This window comes from Thrips palmi, unplaced genomic scaffold, assembly GCF_012932325.1.
Source record: "Thrips palmi isolate BJ-2018 unplaced genomic scaffold, TpBJ-2018v1 HiC_scaffold_11, whole genome shotgun sequence".
NCBI lineage: Eukaryota > Metazoa > Arthropoda > Insecta > Thysanoptera > Thripidae > Thrips > Thrips palmi.
In genome coordinates this window covers 8,934,620-8,957,945 of record NW_023144622.1, presented here as the reverse complement: position 1 = coordinate 8,957,945, position 23,326 = coordinate 8,934,620, and the positions used below count along the sequence as shown (strand labels likewise).

General features: G+C 43.9%; 1 protein-coding gene across 1 annotated transcript; it reads right to left on the bottom strand.

The window, feature by feature from the left end:
- Positions 1–8,158: 8,158 nt before the first annotated feature.
- LOC117639544 (dynamin-1-like protein) lies at positions 8,159–21,691 on the bottom strand. Its single transcript, XM_034375326.1, has 12 exons — positions 21,515–21,691; positions 20,812–20,932; positions 19,815–19,947; positions 17,943–18,145; positions 16,837–17,047; positions 15,134–15,234; positions 14,907–15,053; positions 13,801–13,964; positions 12,726–13,086; positions 11,673–11,922; positions 10,076–10,284; positions 8,159–8,292 (listed from the first exon to the last, which is right to left on the bottom strand). The coding sequence occupies exons 2-12, from the start codon at positions 20,917–20,919 to the stop codon at positions 8,242–8,244; spliced, it is 1,938 nt and encodes a 645-aa protein (XP_034231217.1). The 5' UTR covers positions 20,920–20,932; positions 21,515–21,691; the 3' UTR covers positions 8,159–8,241.
- Between the last annotated feature and the right edge of the window lie 1,635 nt (positions 21,692–23,326).

Genomic DNA, 23,326 nt, shown 5'->3' with positions numbered 1-23,326 from the left:
TCGGCCCCTGGGCCCTCCCACCGGCGGGGCGCACTTTCTGCTCCGGTTCGGCGAACACGTCCAGGGCGTCCTGCAGCGCGTCCAGCCCCGCCTCGCCCTGCTGCAGCTTCCCCAGCAGCAGCCCCGAGTCGTCGAGGCGCGCCCTCTTGAGGCTGCACACTGGGTGGTCGTCCGCGCAGCCCTCGCTGCCGTCCTTGTTGCACCGCCGGCACCACAGCCGGACGAGGGAGGGGTCAGGGGGCCTGGCACAGTGGGCCAGAAGACCAGGCGGTCATAGGTAGGCATTTCGAGCTAGAGTCGCGACATGGGACTTGAGCCGAGCGTGTGACCCACACCAATGGATTCCTCGTTCGGAGAGCACTCCATTGGTGGGGTCACACGTTCGGTTGAGTCCCATTTAGTGGCCCTGGCTCTAAGACGCGTCCAAAATTTAGACCACCTCCACCGGCCTTCTGGCCCACTGTGTCTGAGCAAGCACAACACCGTTAATCACACTGAGGGTCAAAGAGTCTTGATCACAAACCGAATCTTGGACGGGATATAAGTTATCAGTCAAACCAGCGGGTGGAAACTCTATTGCGGAAAAAGACATGCAAAGGTTTTAGGTGCACCTTAGATCTCGGAACCCAGAGGTGGTAGGAGAAATCCGAGGTCATATTTGGAATCCTCAGAAAATTTCACTCGGCGTCGGGTATGTTTAGAGCGGGAGGTCAAGGAAATGGTCGGTCATTTTGCAATGAGAAAAAGAAAAAAAGGAGAAAAAACGCTGTGGGACCATGATCGAAACGTTCCATTGTTTTGTGGTAACACTTAATGCAAGAGAACGGGACCTCGTAGGTAAATTCTGAGGTCATTTTCTGAATCCTGAGGAAATTTCCTGTGCATTACGCTGCCTGGGAGTGGTCAACACACCAAAATAACAGAAAACCGTTGCCGTGAAACTGTGAGAGGGTATGCAGCGATTGTATTGCATCAAATTACAAAACAGTCTGCCGTTGACTGCGTGTTCTAAAGGGTACAGACCCTCCTTCTTTGAAACCTATAGGTGGAATGCACACACGAAAGCACGCTGAATTCATATCTGTACTCAGAATTTGAATTGGCCATACCGTTCTCACACATTATAAGCATGACCAAATAGCAATTTTCGGGATAAAGCGTAAATTTCGATCCTGGTCCCAGAGCGTTTTTCACCTGTTTTTTTACTTTCTCATGGCAAAATGACTGACCATTTCCTTTGCCCCTGGCACTAAACATGTCCTACGCCGAGTGAAATTTCATGAGGATTCGAAATATGACCTCGGATTTCACCTACCACCTGTGGGTTCCGAGATCTAAGCTGCACAAAAAACCTTTGCATGCCGTTTTTGGCAACAGAGTTTCCACCCGCTGGTCAAACCTACGACAGGATTGTTTTAGCACCGAAATTGAGGTGAGGGGGTTAAGGTTTCCTGAAACACATTAGGTCGATGAAGGGTGGCCACCCTAATCACTCTTATTCAACGAATGTGACGTCATATTCGTTAAAATGTGAATTTAGACACGTTCGTTTTAATGTGATGCCACATTTGTGTGAATGTTGATGCACGTTCAAACGAATGTGACGCCCTAATTTCATGGCCGTGTCACGTTCAGCCGAATGTGACATCATGTTCCAACGATCGTGACAAAATTCGCATTGTAACGAATGACGTCACATCGCGTCACATTCGTTGAAAAACAGTGATGACTAGAGAGTATTATAACCCCGGGTGGGGAAACCTTCCTCGCCCGATGATTCTAAACCACATTTGGGTGATAAAGAATAATAAATTTTTGATACTGTTTATGAAAATAGACTATTTATATCTTTTTAGAGGCACCGCAACACCCGTGGTCTGCCCAGAGTGTCTAGAGATTCAAACATCAAACAACCATCTTGTCCCCATGCAATTAGACTTACATGTTTAATGCTTGAATGAGGCCAAAATTGTCCACGAAACTCTCGGGTGCAGTTTTGAAGACCTGAATGTCAAAACAGTTGTTAAGTACCGCCTTGAGAGAGAGAGAGAGAGAGAGAGAGAGAGAGAGAGAGAGAGAGAGAGAGAGAGAGAGAGAGAGAGAGAGAGAGAGAGAGAGAGAACACATGCTAGTGCATCTGTGAAGAAAAGAAAATGTTTCAAGCCTCAAATAGCTTTTAAGACACTATAAAGCGCTTTCAATGAAAACTAGGCACCTTAAAAACTTGATAAACAAACACCACTTTTTGATACAATACTAAAAGTTTTGTGCAAACATATTATGGGCCATTTTCCTTCGTAATACGGAACTTGTGTGCCTTACAAAGAAAGGCAAAAACAGTCATTAACGAAAGTTCGTTTCACGTTTGAATAAATTTCTTCACACACTACTGGCCAACAGACTGGAAGAAAACTGCTGAGTACGTACCTTGCCGTCTAGAGGACACGCTTTGGTGCCAAGCTGCTTGAGGCATCGCAGGCAGAAAGAGTGGCCGCACACTGGCACTACCTTGGGACGGCGCTCCTTCGAGTCGTACCGCTGCAGACAAACGTTGCACTCCATCTACAACAGAAAGGCCCCGATAGGTTGATGACTTCCCTCACTGGTAAAATTAAGGCGTAGTATTACACTGTAAAAAATTCCGTACTTTTATACGGAAATGGTACAGAAAAATATAGTACGAAGGTACGGAGAAAAGTACGGAACGTTCCGTACTTGCTCCATATGAACCCATGTAAATGGGTACGGAAAATAGGTACGGAACGTTCCGTAGTTGGCAAAGTACGGACGGTCCAGGCAAATTATTGACCAGACATGTTCCGTACTTTTTCCGTACTTTTTTCTCACAGTGTACGCTCTTCGTGAAGCGTACAGTTTGTACGCGAATGAAGCGTAGAACTACGCTCAAGTTTTACCAGTGTGCACTCCTGCACTCTTGAAGTACATAAAAGGAAAATTTCCCATAATGCCATCAGCGGGGGTAACTTCGGACACCTAGGGTAGTCTGTTTTGATGGTCAGCGAGAGAAGAACAAGAAGGATCACAAAACTACTACTCCCGATCCACTCAAATTCTAGTTTTGAGATTATTCCTGTTCTTCAGTCGTTCTTAGACTAGAATAAGTCTTTTTCGGACGGATGCAGGGCAACATTCAGGGACATCACAATAGGGTACTTTCGTAGATCCCTGAACCGGAAGCACACAGACGCCATGTTCACTGTCATTCATTTTGCGATACTTTTACTACAAATTTTTGCGATAAAACCGAGTTTGCGATTCCCACGATTTATCGCACCCTGGAGTGCGATAATTTTGTTATTGCAATTTTTTTGCAATAACCACCCCATAATTTTTGCTATAGAAGAGCGTTTTGTAGTAACTTTTATCACATTATTTTTTGCGATAACTTTTTATTGCATTTTCTTCGCAGTCATTATCGCAAAAATGTGATACTTTATTGCAAAATTTAGCTATAAATTTTTTATTGCAAATTGTTCGTAGTCATCATAGCAAAAAACTGTGATAAGTGTTTTATTGCTAAATATAGGCAGTGGTTATCGCAATTTGAATAACAGTGTTGGCGGAAGTAGATCCAAACTTGACATGGGAAAGAGACGTTAGTCAAACGTATCGGCCACACTTGAACATAAACAGTCGTTTGATACTTGCTTGCAGTGCATGTGTGTTTCGCGAGCAATATTTGCACAGCTCGGCTACAGTTTTAGATCCGAAGAGAGGTTAGTTTCCGGCCAATTTGGCGTCTGCTGGTCTGCTTGCTTCCGGTTCAGGATCTACGAAAGTACCCTATTAAGTACTTTCGCGGATCCTGGACCGGAAGTCAACAGTCGCTATGCATGTTGTTTGTGGTAAACCGTAAACTGCCATGGAATTTAGACGCTAGACGCATCAGATACAACATTACAATAGTTTACAATGTACCCTAAGAGTTCCTAAATCTTAGCTTGGATCCACCGGTGAAACAAAGCCTATATGGTGCCTTCAGACTTCCGTTCTACCACCCACCCTGGTGATTCATTTACGGCTCAGATCTTGTAAAAATGATGGAATTGAAGAGGAAACCAATAACAATTTGCGACTAGCCAGTTTAGTTTCCTGTGGAAAGTGAATGAACTGGGCCAAAAGGGAAGTGAGTTACTCCCGAATGACTGATACCATCTGGTAATGGTGGGACCAATCTAGGCGGTTCTGGAAAAGTCAAAGGGTACACTCCCAAGATCACTCAGTGCTGTTTCTTCATACTCAGTACCTTGTGGGAAGTTTCATTTCACAAATCTTTCTGTACGACAGTATTGTGTCATAAAGCTGAGAATGAGCTTGGTATCACTGCAAGGCATTTCTGGCTAGGAAATTGTCAGTGCACTCAGTTTACAATCATTGTATATCAACACAATGTCACTAGTACCAAATACAAATACACGGTACTCCAAAGAAGCTCTGGCCCGGAAGAAGAAGAACAAAAACGGAAGTCAGCAATTATAATTTCTAAGTGAAATATACGCGGCGCATGAGCTCCAGTCGCCATCCGCCGCGTTCATCTCCTAGGAACTGTCATTACTGACTTCCGTTTTAGTTCTTCTTCCTGGCCAGAGCTTCTTTGGAGTACTTTAATATCCCTGCTCTTTACGTTATATGAAGGAAAAACGCTCCTGCCCCCGACCCCTGAGAAAAGATCTCCAAACAAAAGGCCCTATGTTACGCCAGAGGTGCCATTAATCGGTCCGTAGTAAATTTCCATACTTAAGCCTTATAGCCTTGTATAAAATACGATGAGCTAAACACTGACTTCAATTCTGACTTCCTGTTTTGACGAGCCCTATCTTTTTCCAAAAGGTGAAACCGCATGTGCGTGACATGGAGCCTTTAACACTAGCGTACAGGGGCACAGCTCCTTTTCTCATACAATACTGAGGATATTTCCTGTTAACAGTTATTCGACACAAGGGTCAAAGGGGACTGAGTACCGTAAAGCTTAAAATACAGTTTTCTAACGGATGTGGTCGCAAACATTCAAAGGTTGGTGTGTAGTGTGCGCTTACCTTGAAGAGTCCGTAACAAAGGAGCGGGAGCAGTTGATGATGCAGCGTCTTCTGACGCAATCCCGGCCACCAGCTGTGTCGGTTGGCGTAAGAATGCTGAAGCAGCTCTCCGACTCGCCAGCACCTAGCGATGGACCTTCTCTGGAGGGGGTCAGTTGATCACGTATGAATAACACGAACAAGATGCTTGGGTCTAGGGAGCAGCTCCGGACGTGTCTGGGACCCGAAGTAAGCGGGACAGAACCGGAAGTGACTCATCACCTATAGGTGGTAATCGAATGAGTTATTTACACTATGAGATGTACTTCAGTCAGATTCTACTCTGAATATTCAGCAACCGCGAGCCGCTCTATCCCATCCATCTGAATTTGCAATTAAGAAGTTAGAAGCGGAAACAGTAGCAGAATTGGCCCTTTCACAGGAGTTCCGGTAGTCACCAAAAGTTAAAACTTCTTATAGTTTTTTTATCGCTTAAGTTTAAAGTTTACGTTAGTGACACGTTCCCAGTTGATTGACTTCTTTTTCCTTTATTAATTACTTAGTGTTCTACCGCAGTCTATCAAACTCTACGTTTCATCATTCATACTTCTGTCAAGTCATCGGCCGTCGAATCGCGGTTCTACCTGACACACGTTCCAAGTTTCTCACACTCTCAGCACGTTACTGTCTTTTTTCTCATTGCTTACATATTCGCATTGGTAAAACTAAAGCGTAGAATAACCCTCTGTTTTCAAGCGTAATTAGGTTAGGCTCATCTGCCAAGATTCCGACTATGCATGGGGGAATTTCCTGAGTATGCTTCATTTCTAGCGTAACTGTATGCTTGACTCATGCATAGTTACGCTTTACTTTTACCAGTGCGTATAAGCAACAATACTAGTATTTTTCAAGTGGGTATGACTAATTTCCTTTATGAATTTGTACAAAGCGTAGCCAAATTGTCAGTACATTATTTAAAATTTCGTAAGTAGTTATTTAGAAAAGGAAAAGTACGTATTATGGTTGCTCAAATTTCTAATATAAGTACTGACAAAATGAGCAATAAAGTCAGTAACGTGCTGAGAGTGCAGTCAACGCGATTCAACTCTCGGCGTATTTGAATGAACGAGGTATGGGAGCTGATCCGACGAATCCGTTGTTTATCAGAACTCATTTAAATGTAAGATTCAATCCGCGGCGCACCTTTTTGTCCAAGAGGGAAACATGCAGCCTAACTTCCGTTCATGCGCCCGTGCCATGATACGTTAAGAGATTGGTCTGCTTCGGTAAGGTGGCGCGTTTGTACGAAAAACTTAGCAAATTTTAACTTTGTGCAAAATCGCGTAGAAATTTGTACGAAAAGTTCGTGTACACGAGAAACTGTAATGTCTCGTTCACAATTTGTCCAAAAACATTTGGGGTGAAGTTTTCACGAAAATTAGTGCTTCAGCATACTAGAGCACCAGTTCCAAAAGTTCAATCAAGTTTTCGTCAGGAGTGACCTTTTGCACTGCCGGGGGCTCCTGAAGTTGGTTCTATGGCCCTTTGGAGGAGATTTCAAGTGAACTGACGTCGTACACTTATGCAGCTTAAAGTTGGAGTGTTTTCTCAACTGCACACGGACCAGATGAGATATAATCAATCCTGAAGTCTCAAAAGATGGGGAATTTAATTACCTTTCCAACGAGCTAAATGTCATTGAAATCGGACAATTTATAGCCCAAGAACAGTCGATTTTTTGAAGAAAAACAACTGTAAAAATAGTTTAAGGATTTTGAATAAATTTTAAAAATTGTCTAAGACTATATACCTTTGCAGGAATGGACTTGTGTACTTAGAAATTAAGAAAAATGTCTTAACAGGTGTCAGGGTTGGATGTGAAATGAGAGAATCGCTGTACTTAGTTGACAGAGTTGGATGTGAAATGGGAGAATCTTTGCGCTTCTGAAGTGCCGTTATCCCTCAAATGACCAAATGTAACCTTGATGAAAAAATCTTAATATATGGATCAAAAATCTTCTAATATATTCCACAAGTAGTACTTTTCATTGAAAATGAGTTAAATGTCTCAGAAAATCAGTATGGACTGGCAAGAAACCCACTTCCGTGAAAAATCAAAGTAAAAACTAGGTGTGTCTCAAGTTACCCCAAATGACGGGGTAACTTGAGACAACTTTAGAGGCCCGTTACTCTCATTTTAGGAGACCTCCAAAAACTTCGTGGGGTCCAAACCGAATGTAATCACGTGAAATAAAACATAGTTGGGATTCGGGTTGGTGAGAGCAGTTTTGTGGACGCACGGTCCAAAAAACGTAAAATATTGTCTCAAGTTACCCCGGTTTACGGTAAGGCCCAAAATAGTTTGTAAGGTTTTCTCAGTGTGTAAGCTTGCGCAGTCTCACTTTTTTGAAATGCATCAGTATTGCAAATCACCGCACTTTGCGAACAAGTGCTTTGCAATTTGCAAGCAAAGTTCTCAAAATTGCGAGATACCAGTTCGTAATACAACACGGCAAAAACGGTACCTGGTTTTCCCAGGAGCCCTATGGCGAAGACATAGGCGATTTCCAGGGGGTTCCTGGGAAAACCAGGAACCGTTTTTACCGTGAATCAAGTCAAACTCTTCGTCAGCTGCAAACCATGTGGTTTGTAATGTGAACACATTCTTTGCAAGGTTTTGAGAGTATCGACTTGCCCCGGATTCTGGTGCCGAATATGATCCCATATGTTCAGAATTTTCCTGAGACTGGGACGCCAAATGAAGGCGTGACTGACATGTCACGCCGTCTACCGGCGCGAATTTCGTGTCACGCCAATTTTTGGCGTGACTTTTTGTCACGCCATAAATTGGCCATGTGTCCGACCATTACATTTTCAGTGATTAACCTACTCTCGAAAATTAAAATATGTAATTTGTTACAAAAAAATATCGAAACCTTTGGGAGAAAATTTGCCTTGTGTGAGATTTTGAAGGTTTTGTTTGCCTTATGGTTGCACCCCTTATTGTTCCGTTTGTCCAAAAAGTGCCCCTGCATAACTTAGCTAGGGAACGCCCCTTGCCATTTGTGTCCAGTCACAGACCTAGTTTAGGGCAAAGGGAATAATAACAGAAATTTGGCGAATTTGTTCGTATCATATGTTTTATTTTCTCAGAAAATTGTGTCACGAAATGTCAAGAGTCAATGATCGGTGCCCAGTATAGGGCTTAACAATGGCTGGTGATCCCTGAAATGACTTGAAGAGACTGCTCGAGAACCTGAGAGGAATAAACACAAAGGTATCAATTACGTAAGAACACAACCTCATTGCAGAAGTCCACTCAAAATGAACTTGTTTCAATCTAGTCTATTGCTAGTTTTGAACCAAGTGTGGACCATTTTGTTTAGGTCTTACAGCGTAGACCAGCTTGGTGCACGCGAGGGAACTCTATGATTACAGATAATGGCCCAAAAGGTGGCCCACACTTGGTTTAGCAAAGTAGAGAGGCTAGCATTCACAAGAAAAGTCTGCACGGTAAACTTCTTTCCGATATTTTGTGCAAACAGGATTACAGATGGATTTAGCTTGGAATATGTATGATTTCACCCATAATACAAAAATTTCTTTGTCCGTACCTTCCAAATGATTTTGTTTGTATGTTGCGGACATGAAAACATTTGTATTACGGGAAACTCATCCGTAATTATTGATCCATGAAGCGGAAGAAGGGGATCCAATTTTCATCATTTTTCAGGAGACACCAAAAACTATTTGCATCAGATGAATGATGTAATTGCATTTTTGTCAAGAAAGCCTAAGACATAACTCTGAAACTTTTCAAAAGTGTAGCAACCCCCTGTAGACGGTTTCTGTGATTTACATTTTTGGTGGAATGGACTGCGGAACCATGTTTACTTAGTTCTCCCACTGAAAATCTATCGGCGTGACTTCGTGCCGCTGCAGAGGCGTGAATAATGTGTCACGCCAAAAAACGGCATGGCACAAAAGTCACGCCTAAAATCGGCGTGACTATAAAATTCACGCCAAGTTTTGGCGTTAATTTCTTGTCATGCCGCTTTTTGGCATGACTTGTCTCTTAAAACGCGTTATCATTCACGCCAAATAACGGCGTGACTCACATGTCACGCCGTTTATCGGCGTGAATTTCGTGTCACGCCAATGTTTGGCGTGACTTGTCACGCCCTCTCTACATACTGAAGTGTGTAATCAGTATGCACAACAGATGCATACTTGCATGTACACACCTACTGATCATCGATGCATACTCAGCTGAGTACACATCTACAGATGCATACCTCACCTCTCCAAGTATGCATCTGCAGATGTGTACTCAGCTGAGTATGCATCTGTAGACGTGTACTCAGCTGAGTATGCATCTGTAGATGTGTACTCAGCTTGCAAGTATGCATCTGTAGATGCATACTGAGTACACACTTCAGTTTGTAGAGATGATTTGGCCATGTGTCCGACCCTTACGTTTCCAGTTTCCAGTGCCCAAACAAGGCGGAATTTGGAGACAATTCAAGTGGAGCTGAGGTCCGCATAGAGTCTGTATTTCTGTGGCCACATTTTTGGAGTTACCTCTTTTTTCCACCTAGTGATGAGGAGTCAAGTTGAGTTGATTCTTTTTACACTAGATTCTTAAAGACACAAGTTGAGTTATCTCCTTTTGCCATTCTGTGCAATGGAGTTTTGTGGACTTCGGTTGAGTTACCTCCATTTTCCAATAAAATTTAGACCGTGAAAGGGGTCAAGTTGAGTTATATCTATTTTTTATGTGGATTTTCTCCTAAACCGTCAGGAATTGGGTCAAACAATTTGGTGTGATGATGCAAACCATCCTGAGGCACAATAATAAGATAAAAACTCAATTTGGAGATAAGCCGAATTGTTCCCTTCTTCCGCTTCCTGGATCAATTGTGTATGCACAAAACTGTCTGTATTACAGATACATGCTGTGCGTAAGGAGTTAAGAGTGTGCCGATGAAAATGGTGAAAGTGCGCGGTTGTTCCAAATGATGGCTGTACACGAAACTTACATGTAGTTTGGCGTAAGTGGCTTGACGCTTGTCGGTAATGTCCTCCTGCTCATGAAACAGATCATCCAATTCTCCTTGCATGAGAGCCACACACAGCTCAGCATTGAGCGATTCTCGGACTTCATTCACGAGGAACGTCACGACCGCCTTGGCTGTTGAGTCCTGCATGGTTTCTGCCACTATTTTGTAGTAGTGGTCGAGCATCATACCTAAAAAAAAGTAGAGAGTTGACGTTGATCTCTGTCTCCATATAGAAGTCCATAATGTGGCGACTAGTTTATGCATCAAAATCCAACCATTAGGAATACAAATGAAGGAAGACTTTTAAATTTGTCAAGTGATTAAATTATGGGGGTAGGTAAGCGGTTCTCAGCCTTTTTCGGTTCGCGACCCATATTTGCAGCCAAAAATTTTCGCGACCTCAGGAAAAATTTCGCAACCCCACGCGACCCCTTAGCATGCCCGCTTCGGATCAGACGCAGTGGCTGCTTAAAGTCGGCCCAAAACACGATTTTTCAAAGATATTTGTGACCGTTTTGATCAATTTTGCGGCAATACTGCTCCCAAACTAAGGTGGATTTTCGCACTTTGTATCAAGTGCGAAAATCCACCTTAGTTTGGGAGCAGTATTGCCGCAAAATTGATCAAAACGGTCACAAATATCTTTGAAAAATCGTGTTTTGGGCCGACTTTAAGCAGCCACTGCGTCTGATCCGAAGCGGTATTTCGTCCTCCCGCAACGGAAAATTGGCCTTTGGACCTTCCTTTAGCATGCGTTTGTTACGGAGTGCGATTATCTGCCTTAGTTTGGGAGCAGTATTGCCGCAAAGTTGATCAATACACGATTTTTCAGACATTTGTGACCGTTTTGATCAACTTTGCGGCAATACTGCTCCCAAACTAAGTCAGATAATCGCACTCCGTAACAAACGCATGCTAAAGGGAGGTCCAAAGACCAATTTCCCGTTGCGGGAGGACGAAATACCGCCTCGGATCAGACGCAGTGGCTGCTTAAAGTCGGCCCAAAAAGACATTTGTGACCGTTTTGATCAACTTAAAAGTTGTTCCCGCCAGTGCTTCGGCGTGTGGGTCAGCTGGGAAACCGCCGCAACGCCAAGCGACCCCAGTTACCTCGCCGCGACCCCTCGAAATTTTTTCGCGACCCCTCGAAATTTTTTCGCGACCCCAAGGTTGAGAACCGCTGGGGTAGGTAACCTCCGAGCTCGTAAACATCGATTTTGATCTTATGTTGTAGAGTTCTAAAGAGCAAATCAGATCAAACATTTCTAAAAAAAAAACAAACGTTAAATTAAATATTTGTAAGGAAACGGCTGCGGAGCCTCTTAACCTTTCTGAGGTTAAGACCAGAAAAGCTACCGATCCAAGGGAATCGTACAGTATTATTTCTGTAGATTGCTTAAAAACAACGTGAACCGCAGTACATCAATTAATTTAGCAATGTGAGGTCCTGAAGGAAAGACGAATGACTAAGTTTCTTCAGTTTCCAAAACCATCAAGACAATGCTCCAGATTTAAGAACTTTGATGCGTGCCGTGCCGATCAATTTAGTTGGAATAGCTGTGGGAACATAGCTTACCCAAAATGATGACATGTTTTTTGTCCTTGTCTGACATTGTTAACAAGTTTAATTGAGCTGTAATATCGGATTTTTCTTCGTCGCCTGCCACTCTTAAGCGGGACCGAAGCTCATTCTCCAATTTACCCCTTGGAAAGGGTACTACATCATCTCTGCCTTCATCTGTCATTACTTTTTGGAATTCTTCCTTCAGAACATCGATTCGATAGTATGTAATATGCCCAGCCTCAATAGAGACCAAGTCTTTTATCTGAGAAAAAGAAAATAAATAATGCACTACTTGTAGAGGTTACGCTTAAGGGGGAAGGGGGACCCTGGAGAAAAAATGGCCAAAATAGCCCAAAACAGTATTTCCAAATTTTTATACAAAAATGTGCATAGAAGGGTCTCAGACCACTTAACAGGTTGAACACCTTTGAGCTAAGCGTGTAGTTTCTTTATCATGTGAAAAGAAATAACATTAAGATCAGATGTTGTTGGCTTATGCGCTCAACTTTACTCAGTCGACAAAACATTTTGCCGCAGAAAGACTACACGTTCCTGGTTGACACATACATGAGTTGAATAGCATGGAATTTATTCTTTGATGACTTGTAGACAAATCTAAGAGAGGATTTCTCAATATGAGCCCCACTTTTGTCTACAGACAGAAAAAAGATTTATAAGAAAAACACACACAGAAAGTTTACATGTTAAAATTATCAAAATTTAAAAATTTTGAACTTTGAATAAGAGTTTAATTTGAAAATTTCCTCCCTTAAATCTCTTGTATACCTCTTAAAGGTAACACTCAAAAAATTTCTAGATTTTCCGTCCCAATGAAAGACGGAGGAAGATTTTCCCCCTCGTATTTTCCTTAAGTTTTAAAAAACACTAAAGTGGTACTTTTCTAAGAAACCGTTCAACATAGTGGATTGAATATTGATATGCAAACTCACGATAATGAACGTAGGGTCCCCATGCGCTCAACTCAATGTTTGAGGGCCCGCAAACATTGAGTTGAGCGCATGTTCTCGGAGAAACAGCAGTAAAAATATGCATAAATTTTCTTACCATTTGGATTGCTTTCTGGGCCCGTTTCTCCACAATTCCCAATACGATTTTTATCAGGGCTTGCTTCAGCTCCGGAAATCGAAGTTTCAGCTGCTCTGAGATGCTAAGTTGGCACATGCTGCCAAGTTCCCTCTTCACGGCATCCACGCACGCCAGGGCAGGTTTCTCCATATTCTTTATCAGTGGTTTCACCAACGTCTCAAAGGCTACCTCGGACACGAAGAATGGGGGCTTGAGACCGTTTGACTGTCTGAGTGCTATTACAACTTGATCGGTGGTGTAGGATTTGCAAGGCTCACACCTAGCGAAGACTTTCTCCAATCTGCTGTGAAGAATGTCACACAGTTTTGCTCCACCAGTTCTGCAAATAAAATATCAAGTGACTCCTGCATTTCCTCGTTTTAACCGCCTAAATCTGAGATAGTTCCACTGTGGCAACAAACTCGAACAAACTACGGAAAATTCTTTTAACATTGCAGGTCCTACACTGCAAATTCAAAGGTCAGACTTCTCGCCACTCCCGAGGTCAGACTTCTCGCCACTCCCGAGGCGAGACATAAAAGTCTCGCCAAGTTTGGGTCAGATCTAAAAGCATCGCCAAAATTTGGTCAGACATAAAAGTATCGGCACAAAACGGTCAGTCACAAAAAGTCTCACCACAAAATGGCGAGACTTTTATGTCGGACCGCCACTTTAAGGCCGTAATGCGCCGGACGGTTGCCTTAAGCCCTTGGTCAGACACAAAAGTCTCGCCTTTTCTTGGTGAGACTTTTGTGCCTGACATTTTGTGGCGAGACTTTTTTGCCTGACCAAATTTTGACGACACTTCCAGGTCTGACCAAAACTTGGCGAGACTATTTCGGCTTTCCATCCAATTTGCAGTGTATGGAGGATACTGTGGTATCCTATGTTAAACCAACGAATGTAATGATTCAATCATTTCAATTGAAAAGTGGCAAAAATAGTCTAAATCCAGCTTATCGTGAATCGGTTTGACACCCATGAATGTCAAAGAACGAAAAACTTCTCTGTCCTTAAAATACGTCATTGCGACAAAGCGTCTGGATATACTTACAGTTTCATGGATTTAAGGTTCTGCGATCCTTTGTCACACAGCGAACAGAAAGCTTGACTAAACTTGTTCACAACATTCATCAGAGTAGCCCTCTTGTCCGTTATAGATTCTCCACATTCAAGTAGAATCTTTGAGCACTCTTCCATTTCTATGCGGATCTTATTCTGAAATCAAGAACGAAAAACATTAATTCAAATAAAGCTTGGACAACTTGTATGAACTACTGCGCCCACATCTGACACCGTGTCTGTCAAAAGCGTCAAAAGTTCAGCAAGGAACAGCGAAGGCTGTTTTAAAAATAGGCTGTTTTGGCCTATAATCGATTTTTAGACCAATTGTGGGTCAGCAATAGACACTTCTAGCAGGGCCTGGAGTGAAGAACAAGAAGAACATAAGCCGGAAACAGTTGCCAAATTATGCATATTTCTTGATGACGAATGTTTATTCTCAATCCAAAAATTCAAGGAAGCTTAATTTTATAATACAATTTGATTTAAACCTGCCAAAACCCCCGAAAAAGGCCGATTCATTGAACTGTTTCCGGTCTATGTTCTTCTTCTTGTTCTTCACTTCAGGCCTCGCTAGAAGTGTCTATTGTTTCAAGCTAACCGCGCGCGAAGCCTTGTACAACTTTTGCCAAACTTAGGTTGATGTAAAATCCTCCACCTATTCTACAAGTAAATCGGCAAGGGCGACCCCTTTAAAAATGCATTTTTACGCCTTGCACTCAATATCGTCACTCCGCGAGTGCTATGAAAATTTCGTGCTTAACATGCAGTACCCTTTTACTATGAATTAAACTAATTATTATCGGTGCACGCTAAAGTCCTTACGGATACCGTGTTTGTAAGTTACGGATAGTTTTGTGCAGCCATATTACGGATCGAATTTTATTTGTAATATGGATGTTTTTGTCCGTAATACAACGATTTGGGAATCCGTACGTTGCAACGAAATAATCTGTAAATTACGGACATCAAAACCTTTGTATTACGGACAAAAATATCCGTATTACAAACAAAATTCGATCCGTAATACGGCTGCACAAAACTATCCGTAACCTACAAACACGCTATCCGTAAGGACTTTACTGTGTGATCTCTTACCTCAACGTCAGGAAGGTTCTTGTTGATATGGTCTGAAAGCAACATGCTCAACTTTTTGGCAAGGTAAGGAGAGCCAGTTCTTGATGCCATTTCCTTGTATTTCTTTTGAAAGTAGTCTGCTTCGTATTGAAGAGCATCTTCCATCGTCTTTAACAATCAAGAGCACCATTCAAAGTCAAGTCACATTTTTCATCGGTGAAAACGCTATTAATTAATACAATTTTTACCTTATTATCATTGATGTCCTTCTGTGATCTGTTGATAACTCCAACAATGCCAAGTTTGACCGGTATAACCAGTCCTTTCAACATATCTCTTGCATCGGTCCCTTGAAACAGACAGCAACAAGGTCAAGGTCAGTAATGGCGTGGGACCGTTCGGCTCCCGGGCTTAATCTTACATTTTAACACCTTATGTTTAGCGGCGAAAGACTCAGTAGCATAAGTTTGGCTGGTGTTTCACCTGGTGAATTAATACATAAGGGGGCGGACCAGGTGAAAAAATTGCCAAAATTGTCCAAAACAGTATTTTTAAAGCTCTTAGATAAAAATGTGCATAGAAGAGTTTCCGACTACTCAACAGGTTAAAGACCTTTAAGCTAAGCGGGTAGTTTCTTTATCATTTGAAAAGAAATAACACTAAGATCAGATGTTGTTGGATTATGCGCTCAACTTCACTGCACGGTCGACACGACAAAACAGTTTGTTGTAGAAAGACTACATACGTGCCTGGTTGACACAAACACGAGTTGTCTAGCATGGAATTTATTCTTTGATGACTTTTAGACGAATTTAAGAGAAGATTTCTCAATGTGAGCCCTACTTTTATCCTCAAACACAAAAAAGTTTGGAAAAAAATGCCAAAAAAAATTACTTTTTAAAATTATTTAACTTTAAAAATTTCTTACTTGTAACAGGAGCTTGAATCCGAGATGAGTTTGAAAATTTCCCCACTAAAATCCAAGGATAACCCCAAAAAATATAAAGACTTTCCATCCGAATGAAAGACGCAGGAAGATTTTTTCCTAACCCTCTAACAAACACTGAAGTGGTCTTTATCTAAGAACCCGTTCAACATTTTGGATTGAATTTTGTTCTGGAACCCTACCATAATGGACCTAACAATTGAGCAACGTTTCGTCTCACTGACCTTTTTTTAAAGCCTACTCGCAAGTTTCACCAGGATCCCCGGTAACATGACCAGAATATGAATAAAATCGAAGCACTGGAAAACGTCCGAAAAGGCATTGTATATCTACAAAGAAATGCTTCGTCTTACGGAGCAAGGTCCTTTCCCTCGTGACAAGATATATTACTCCGTAATGCGAAAAATTGAGTCAAATTGATCTCTCATGTACACTCTCATTCCAGGAACGTGACATCGCGTGCATCACATTGAAGCGTGCGTGACAAAATGTTACGCTCCATTAAGCGGGGTGTCACTCTCGTTGTGAATGAGCCATATATTATCTTGTCCACATTAAAATGAGCGTGACTCAAAGGAACGTTGTCATCAAGGGGGGGATGATTTCAATAATACTCCGTACGCAACATCAATAATACCGATAATACTGATAGTACCAATAACACTATAATACTTGCTATTTTGTGTCTTTTTCATCATACCGTGCGTCATTTAAGTCTGTAGGTTTCATTTAGGAACGAATCTGATTGAATCAAAACCATCCGAGTGGTCAGAAAACCGCGCGCGCGGAACAGAACTCAAGTCAAAGGACCCGAAGGATCAAAGGATGAATAATACCGATAATAGTACTCCGTACACGGTTTAGGAGGCTCAGTTCCCGTCGCGCTCGTTTCAAGTTGATGTCACGTTCCGCGAGTGATGGTGCACTACTTTTTTGAGTGAGGGTGTCCATGTCACGGAATGTGAATGATGGAAAATAATGAAATTGTGTTTGCCCAAGGTTTACCTTCGTCCATGAGGTCGACTTTGGTTAAGACTGCAAGCGTACGTTCCCCCTCCGGGTCGACAGTTTTGGCCAGCTTCAGACTCTCGTTGGTCGCCATGTCTGTATTAGCAGTCACCACAGCCAAGATGATAGTCAAAGGATTCTCGATGTACTGGAAAATCAGCTTTTGTATCTGTTCTTCGATATCCTCAGGCTGATCTCCAATGGCCACCTACAAGAAAACAACATTATTAATGCAAAACAAAAAAAAACGATAGGCGTCTTATCAGAAATAGAAATTTGGTCATTTGTTCTGGGCAACTCTATCCTTCCGTTGAGAGATAGCATTTAAAAAACAAGGTAGGTTTACGCCAGACCGCGTCTTGTCGTAACAGGCTTCGCGATGTCTCGCTGCCTGTTCCCCCAATCCGCGCCTGGCGCACCTACCTTGGCCTGCGGCGCTAGCCTGCCTTCGGCAGGCAATGCTTGTCCACCGTCGGTTACTTCTGTAGAGTTGCTTCATCTACAAAGAACACGATCTTGACCCTTGTAACTTTTAAACTTGTCGAAGCTGGGGGGCGGAGCCCCCCAGACCCCCCTTCCATCAAAACAGGACAGATCTGCCTGCAGAAAACTCGATTTTTCGCCGTTTTTTAGGAGTTTTTCGGCTATAAAAACTGAACCACGTGAGCTAGGATAGTGAAATTTCGCGTGTGCCGAGCCAAGAACATACCCAATAAGCCTGCAAAATCTCAGCCAGATCAGCCGAGCCGTTCAGGAGGAGTAGTGTACACAGACAGACAGACAGACAGACAGACAGACAGAAAAAACTTTTCAACCGCACTGGAGTAACAGGCTTCGCTATCGCTCAGCCAACAACAGCAATTTTTAATCTCCCACTTTCAAAAGGACATTGGTTTTAAGGTTTCGGAAGCTCTGGGTTTTGGGTAAGGTACAGAATTATGGCAAAAGAATAAAGAACCTTCTCAGCAGTCTTGTCGCAGTGTACGAGTTTGAGAGAGCAGGCCACGTGGTGCAGGCGGCACCAGGCATTACTTGGCATTGCCAAGTTAGAAAGCATGCTCCTTTCCTGGTGCTGTACGTGCAGGCATGCTCCATGAATTTACCTTAGTTATGCCGGGTAGGTCCACGAGCGTCAGGTTGACCACGTGGGGCGAGTACACCTTCAGGGTGATGGGAGTCGGAACGATGCCTTTGTTGGAGCCCGCATTGCGAGTCGTTTCAGCATCGATTTCGTCACGTACTTCGTCCAGATTGAAAATGCGATCTCCAGAGTGCAGGAACGTACCCCATTCCTCGTGCTCGATACCTAAAACACACAGATTTCACAGGATTCACCAGATTTTTGACTCAGAAAACCTTGCGAAGTAATACAGATGCATAAGTAGCTTTGGTACCGTTTGGTACACACACACACACCCATATAACGTATGAATCTGTACGTGTGTACTCAACCAAGTATATGCGTCTGAAGTTTTGTGCAAATCACAATTACTGGTGGATTTAGCTTGTAATGAAGATGGTTTTTCCCGCAACAGAAAGGTTTTCGTGTACGGACGTCCGTAACCTACAAAATCATCCGTGTGCGGCCGAAGAATGCTTTGTGTTACGAGTGAAATCATCCGTATCACAAGCAAAATCCATCTGTTATCATGTTTGCACGAAATGGTGTGTATTGCGCATACGTGGTATATCCGTAAGAAAGTTTACCCGTGGCATTAAACCACAGAGAACCATAGGTTGCTGCATGGTTGGGGCATACCCTTTCTCATTTCACTTGCACCATGAGACATTTTGGCTCATGACAGCGGATGGCAATGGCCAATACACTAAATGGCAGGTGACTCAGCTCCGTGAAGTTGGCACAGCCTGACGCATTAAAAGCTATGGGACTCTTTAAGTCCCATGAATGATGCAATTTTCAGCACATCCGTGGATGCTACAATTTTGTGCCCACCAGGTGACACAAATTGTCCAATGAAATAGCAAATGGCGATAGGCGTAGGACAAGTTGAGTCACCTGGTGAGCACGAACGAGCATCGACAGATGTGCCTAAAATTCACACCATTCATGCATGCACCATTGCCGTGTGTGGTTTATATTTAGGGGACCGATCACGCTACACTGGGAGAAATAATGAAGATTGTGGCTGTCAAACCTAATGCCACTCTCCACTGTTCATCGAAAGAAGGTGTTTACCGTACACTGTGCTTGAAGGAACGGCGTTAACTGTACCCTGGGAACCCGCATCCGCTGTACCTTGGAAACTGTTCAGACACTGCATTCAGTATACCTGTAAAATAAAGGTGAAATTCCAAAATCACGATAGGAACGATTTGATGACGGAAATGAATTTATCTTAGCAAGGCGAACAAATAATGATAAGCATATCATGGTCTCAGACTCGCAATTCAGCGGAAATCGTGGTCAGAAGTCTAAAAAAGAAGGATTTTGGACTCCAAAACATCGGATTTATCAAATTATGGTCCAAAATCCTACTTTTTTAAGCTTTTGATGCCGATATCTGTTGAATTTCGAGTCTGAGGCCATAACATGCTTATCATTTTTTTGTTCGTCTCGTTGAGATGAATTCATTTCCGTCATCGAATCGCTCCTATCGTGATTTTGAAATTTCACCTTTATTTTACAGTTATACTGAATGCCGTGTCTGAACAGTTTCCAAGGTACAGTGCATGTAGGTTCCCGGGATACAGTGAACGCCGTTCCTTCAGGCACAGTGTCTGCTGTATCCCAGGGTACGGTAAACACCTTCTTTCGGTAAACAGTGGAGAGTGGCATTAGGTTTAACAGCCACAATCTTCATTATTTCTCCCAGTGTAGGCTTCTTTTCCTAGTGCACCCTAAATTTCATGCTCTTTTGATCCGTGCAAAGGGGTTTGCAAGCGCAAGCCTATTTTTCATAATCTCGAAAAAGTGCGCTCCCTCACCCGAAAAATTTCTCGCCTAATGGTCTTACCCTTTCGCCGTGCGTCACCCAAGGGGCAGTGGTTGAGTTGAAGGACCAGCGGACAGCGGGTGACGATGCCCGTGCCGCGCGGCAGGAAGGACCTCTTCACCAAGGACTCCAGGACGGAGCTCTTGCCGGCACTCTGAATCAAAAATAAGGAAATAACAATTAAAATAACAATAATAAAAATTAAATGGAGGTCAAGTCGCACGCATTCAGTTTTCAACTAACGAAATTTTACACGTGGTTCAGTCATACACACTGAACTACTACGTACTTTTTTGTGCATTGCTTGCACAGAAATTGAGCATGCGCGTGAAACGCGCAGATTCGTGCACAACAACGCACACTTTCGTGCTTACACTCTAAATACGGGGTGCCCAGCAATTGGGCGCCTTTGTCGCCCGCCCCACTTTTTAGGGTGCCAAATGTCGCCCAGTTTTTGGGCACCTTTGTCGCCCAGTCTCGGGGTGGACAAATCATACAGTAACCGGCCCTCTCCCACGGTAGAGCATGCTTAGGTGTCTAGATCCTGGGCGACTAAGGTGCCTAGATTCTGGGCACCTTCGGCACCTCAGTCGCCTGCTGAGCCATGGGTGAAGGCAGGTTTCTTAATGGTTTGTCCACCCCGAGACTGAGTGTCAAAGGTGCCCAGGAACTGGGCGACATTTGGCACCCTAAAAAGTGGGGCGGGCGACAAAGGCGCCCAGTTGCTGGGCACCCCATATTTTGAGTGTAGTCACGCACCTATCCCTACGTCTTAAAACGCATGCACAGTTTTGTCCAAAGCTTATGCACTAAAAACTTCATATAAATTTAGTGTGTACTATTTTAAAAATACATTTTATCATCTCACGATTTTTCGCACACACACCTGTGCGATTTGACGTGAAATTGGACACAACGGAGCAAATTTGCATCCTATTTTGTATAAAAACTTCGTCTGTTTACAATGTATTCGTACAAGACTAGCCCGAGTCAGTTTTTCAAGTTTTGGTTCACGTACCTGGGTGCCAACCACCACTATTTTCGGCAACTCAATTGGCTCATATCGAAGCGTCGAGAACAAGTCCTGGATCTTGTTGAGCTTATCAAGCAAGCTCTTCATCGCCATGTTCGGTAGGATTCTGGAAAAAAAGATTCAAAGTATGAAAAGACATTAGTAAAGTCAAAAAAATCAAAGACACACGACCCCATCCAATCTTGACCAGAGAAGAGGAAGTCGATGCCCCGCGCCAAATGGCTGGTGTTTTGCAGACTAGTAGAACTTTGAACGGTGATTCTAATGTTGTAATGTGGTTAAAAAGTTAATGGCCAATTTGGAGAAATTAACTGTCAAAATCGCTGTTCCATGGCAAAACTCGACTCGTCAAGCTAAAAGGGAGTGGGGGGAAGAGCCGAGCCGAACCCGACCAATAGCAGAGCTCCTTTTCGCTTCTGCAGAAATTTACGGTACCTTTCAAATGCGAAGCGTCTCGCACTCTTAAAAGCCTACGAAGATTTTGCTTCATAACTACGAAGAAAATGAAGGCATTGTAGAATCGCTTCGTATTATGAAGAAATTCTTCGTATTGCGAAGGATTTTCCTTCATAATACGAAGCATTTCTTCGTAGATTTTACAATGCCTTCATTTTCTTCGTCTTACGAAGCGATTCTTCGTAGAGTTTTTACTGTGCGAGCGTGGCGCTGCTTGATTTCATCAACTTACCGGGGCTCGAGTACTGCGAGACGTGGACACTAGTCTGCGAAGGAGAGAGCGGGGCGATGGGCGAAGCACACGTCTGTCGCTCCGAGCAGCCAAGATCACACTGTGTGCGGATGTGGAGCCGAGCCTGAGCCGACGACGCCTCGACGCGAGCGCTGCAGACGTCGCGTCGCCGCCGCCGGCTGGTGTCGGCTTGCCAGCTGAGCATGCACGAGGGGAATACCTCGCACGGACTGGGCGTGCTGATTGTGCCCCGTCCGCGAGCGGGGAATAACTGCCCACATACATTGTACAAAATTTGAACACATTTCCACATTCTGCAGGCGAAAACGCCTGTAGGTAGGCAACAGGAGTGACAAATATAGCAGAAATCTTGCACCACATTCGTTGTATACACTCAATCTTACAGTGGGTCACCACGCGGCTCCGTCCGCAGCTCCACAGCCAACCTTTGCATGCGAACTTTTTATTTTCAAGGCAGCCTGTTAGATGATGGACGTATAAGGACTTTCAATGTTGCAAATTTGGGGGGGGGGGAGACTCACGGGAGCTCCCTCGAGCCTCTTCCCTCTTGGGTTCAAAGGAGCAGGAGGGGCAAGGCGCACAGATGGCAAGTTTCAAATCGCGGGTGCGCCGACACAGTTCAGCCAACCTGATGAGAGTGGGGACTGGAAATGTCCCCCCCCCCTCCTACCCGTCATTTTCCCCACCGCCCGCCTCCTCGAAACTCACATGCGCGCACACATGAACACACACACACGCACACACACACACACCAACACACACACACACACAAAATGTGGCGCTCTATCGTCACGTTGGCCACCGGCTGGGCTGAGTCACTCAGAGACTGGCAGTATTCCCCGCACGCCGTGAAGCAATCGCAAAAAGGAGGCAATAGAGCATCCTAGTCGTCGCCGATCGAAAAACAAGAGGAAGAACAAAATCGGAACTGGCACCACCAACATAACCTCGCAGACTTCTACGAGTGGATAAGGTTTAGAGTTTTCCAAAGCGCAGGGCTATCTCCTCCAAAAGCACTTTTGTCTGTTTCAAATACTTTTTGGCAAAGGAATCAAAAACATTTGTCTACATTTCTCACTTTATCCTGGATCACTACGTATTCCCTTTCTTCCCGACTTTGGTTTTGATATTCCTCTTGCTCTTCGATCGGCGACTAGAATGGCCTTTACAGAAACTAAAATGTGCGCTAAAACCCATCAAGCGGCAAAATTTTCCGAAAAAAAAAAAGAAACAACGAAATATTTTGGAGTTTTAGGAATCACAGACCGTGAAATCGAAACTCTCAAATGCTAGGCCTTTAGGGCACTTGCAGCCCCCCCCCCCCCCCCAAGTTGATCCTTCCTAACCTTCCGAGAAGGATTTTCCCGCTTTCTCACGGCGCTTGCAGGCCGCTCCGAGCACCCGTGCAGCGACAAACAGGCGGTGTGTTTTGTGTTTTCCAGTTTCCGCGAATGTGTTCCCGGCAGCGGCAGTGCTCGGCCTGGCAGCCAGCCCGGGAAGATGCCGCACAGTGGGCTAGAAGACCGGCGGAGGCGGCCAAAACTCTAGGCGCGTTTTGAGCTCCAGAGTCGCTAAACAGGGCTCGTACCAAACGTGTGACCCCACCAATAGGTTCCTCGTGCGGAGAGCTATCCATTGGTGGGGTCACACGTCCGATTCGACTCCCGTTTGGCGACTCTGGAGCTCAAAACGCATGCGGGATTTTGACCGCCTCCACCGGTCTTTTGGCCCACTGTGCGCCGCGACCCCACGCGACATTCGTTGGCTTACCTACCAGTGCCCTCGTGGCTG

Coding starts and splice junctions, on each gene's coding strand:
- LOC117639544 (XM_034375326.1), bottom strand. CDS start 20,919: ATGGCGATGAAGAGCTTGCTTGATAAGCTCAACAAGATCCAGGACTTG. Junction 18,146..19,814: donor GGGTGACGCACGGCGAAAGG/GTAAGACCATTA, acceptor TGTGTGTTTTAG/GTATCGAGCACGAGGAATGG. Junction 13,087..13,800: donor AACCTTAAATCCATGAAACT/GTAAGTATATCC, acceptor TTTTATTTGCAG/AACTGGTGGAGCAAAACTGT.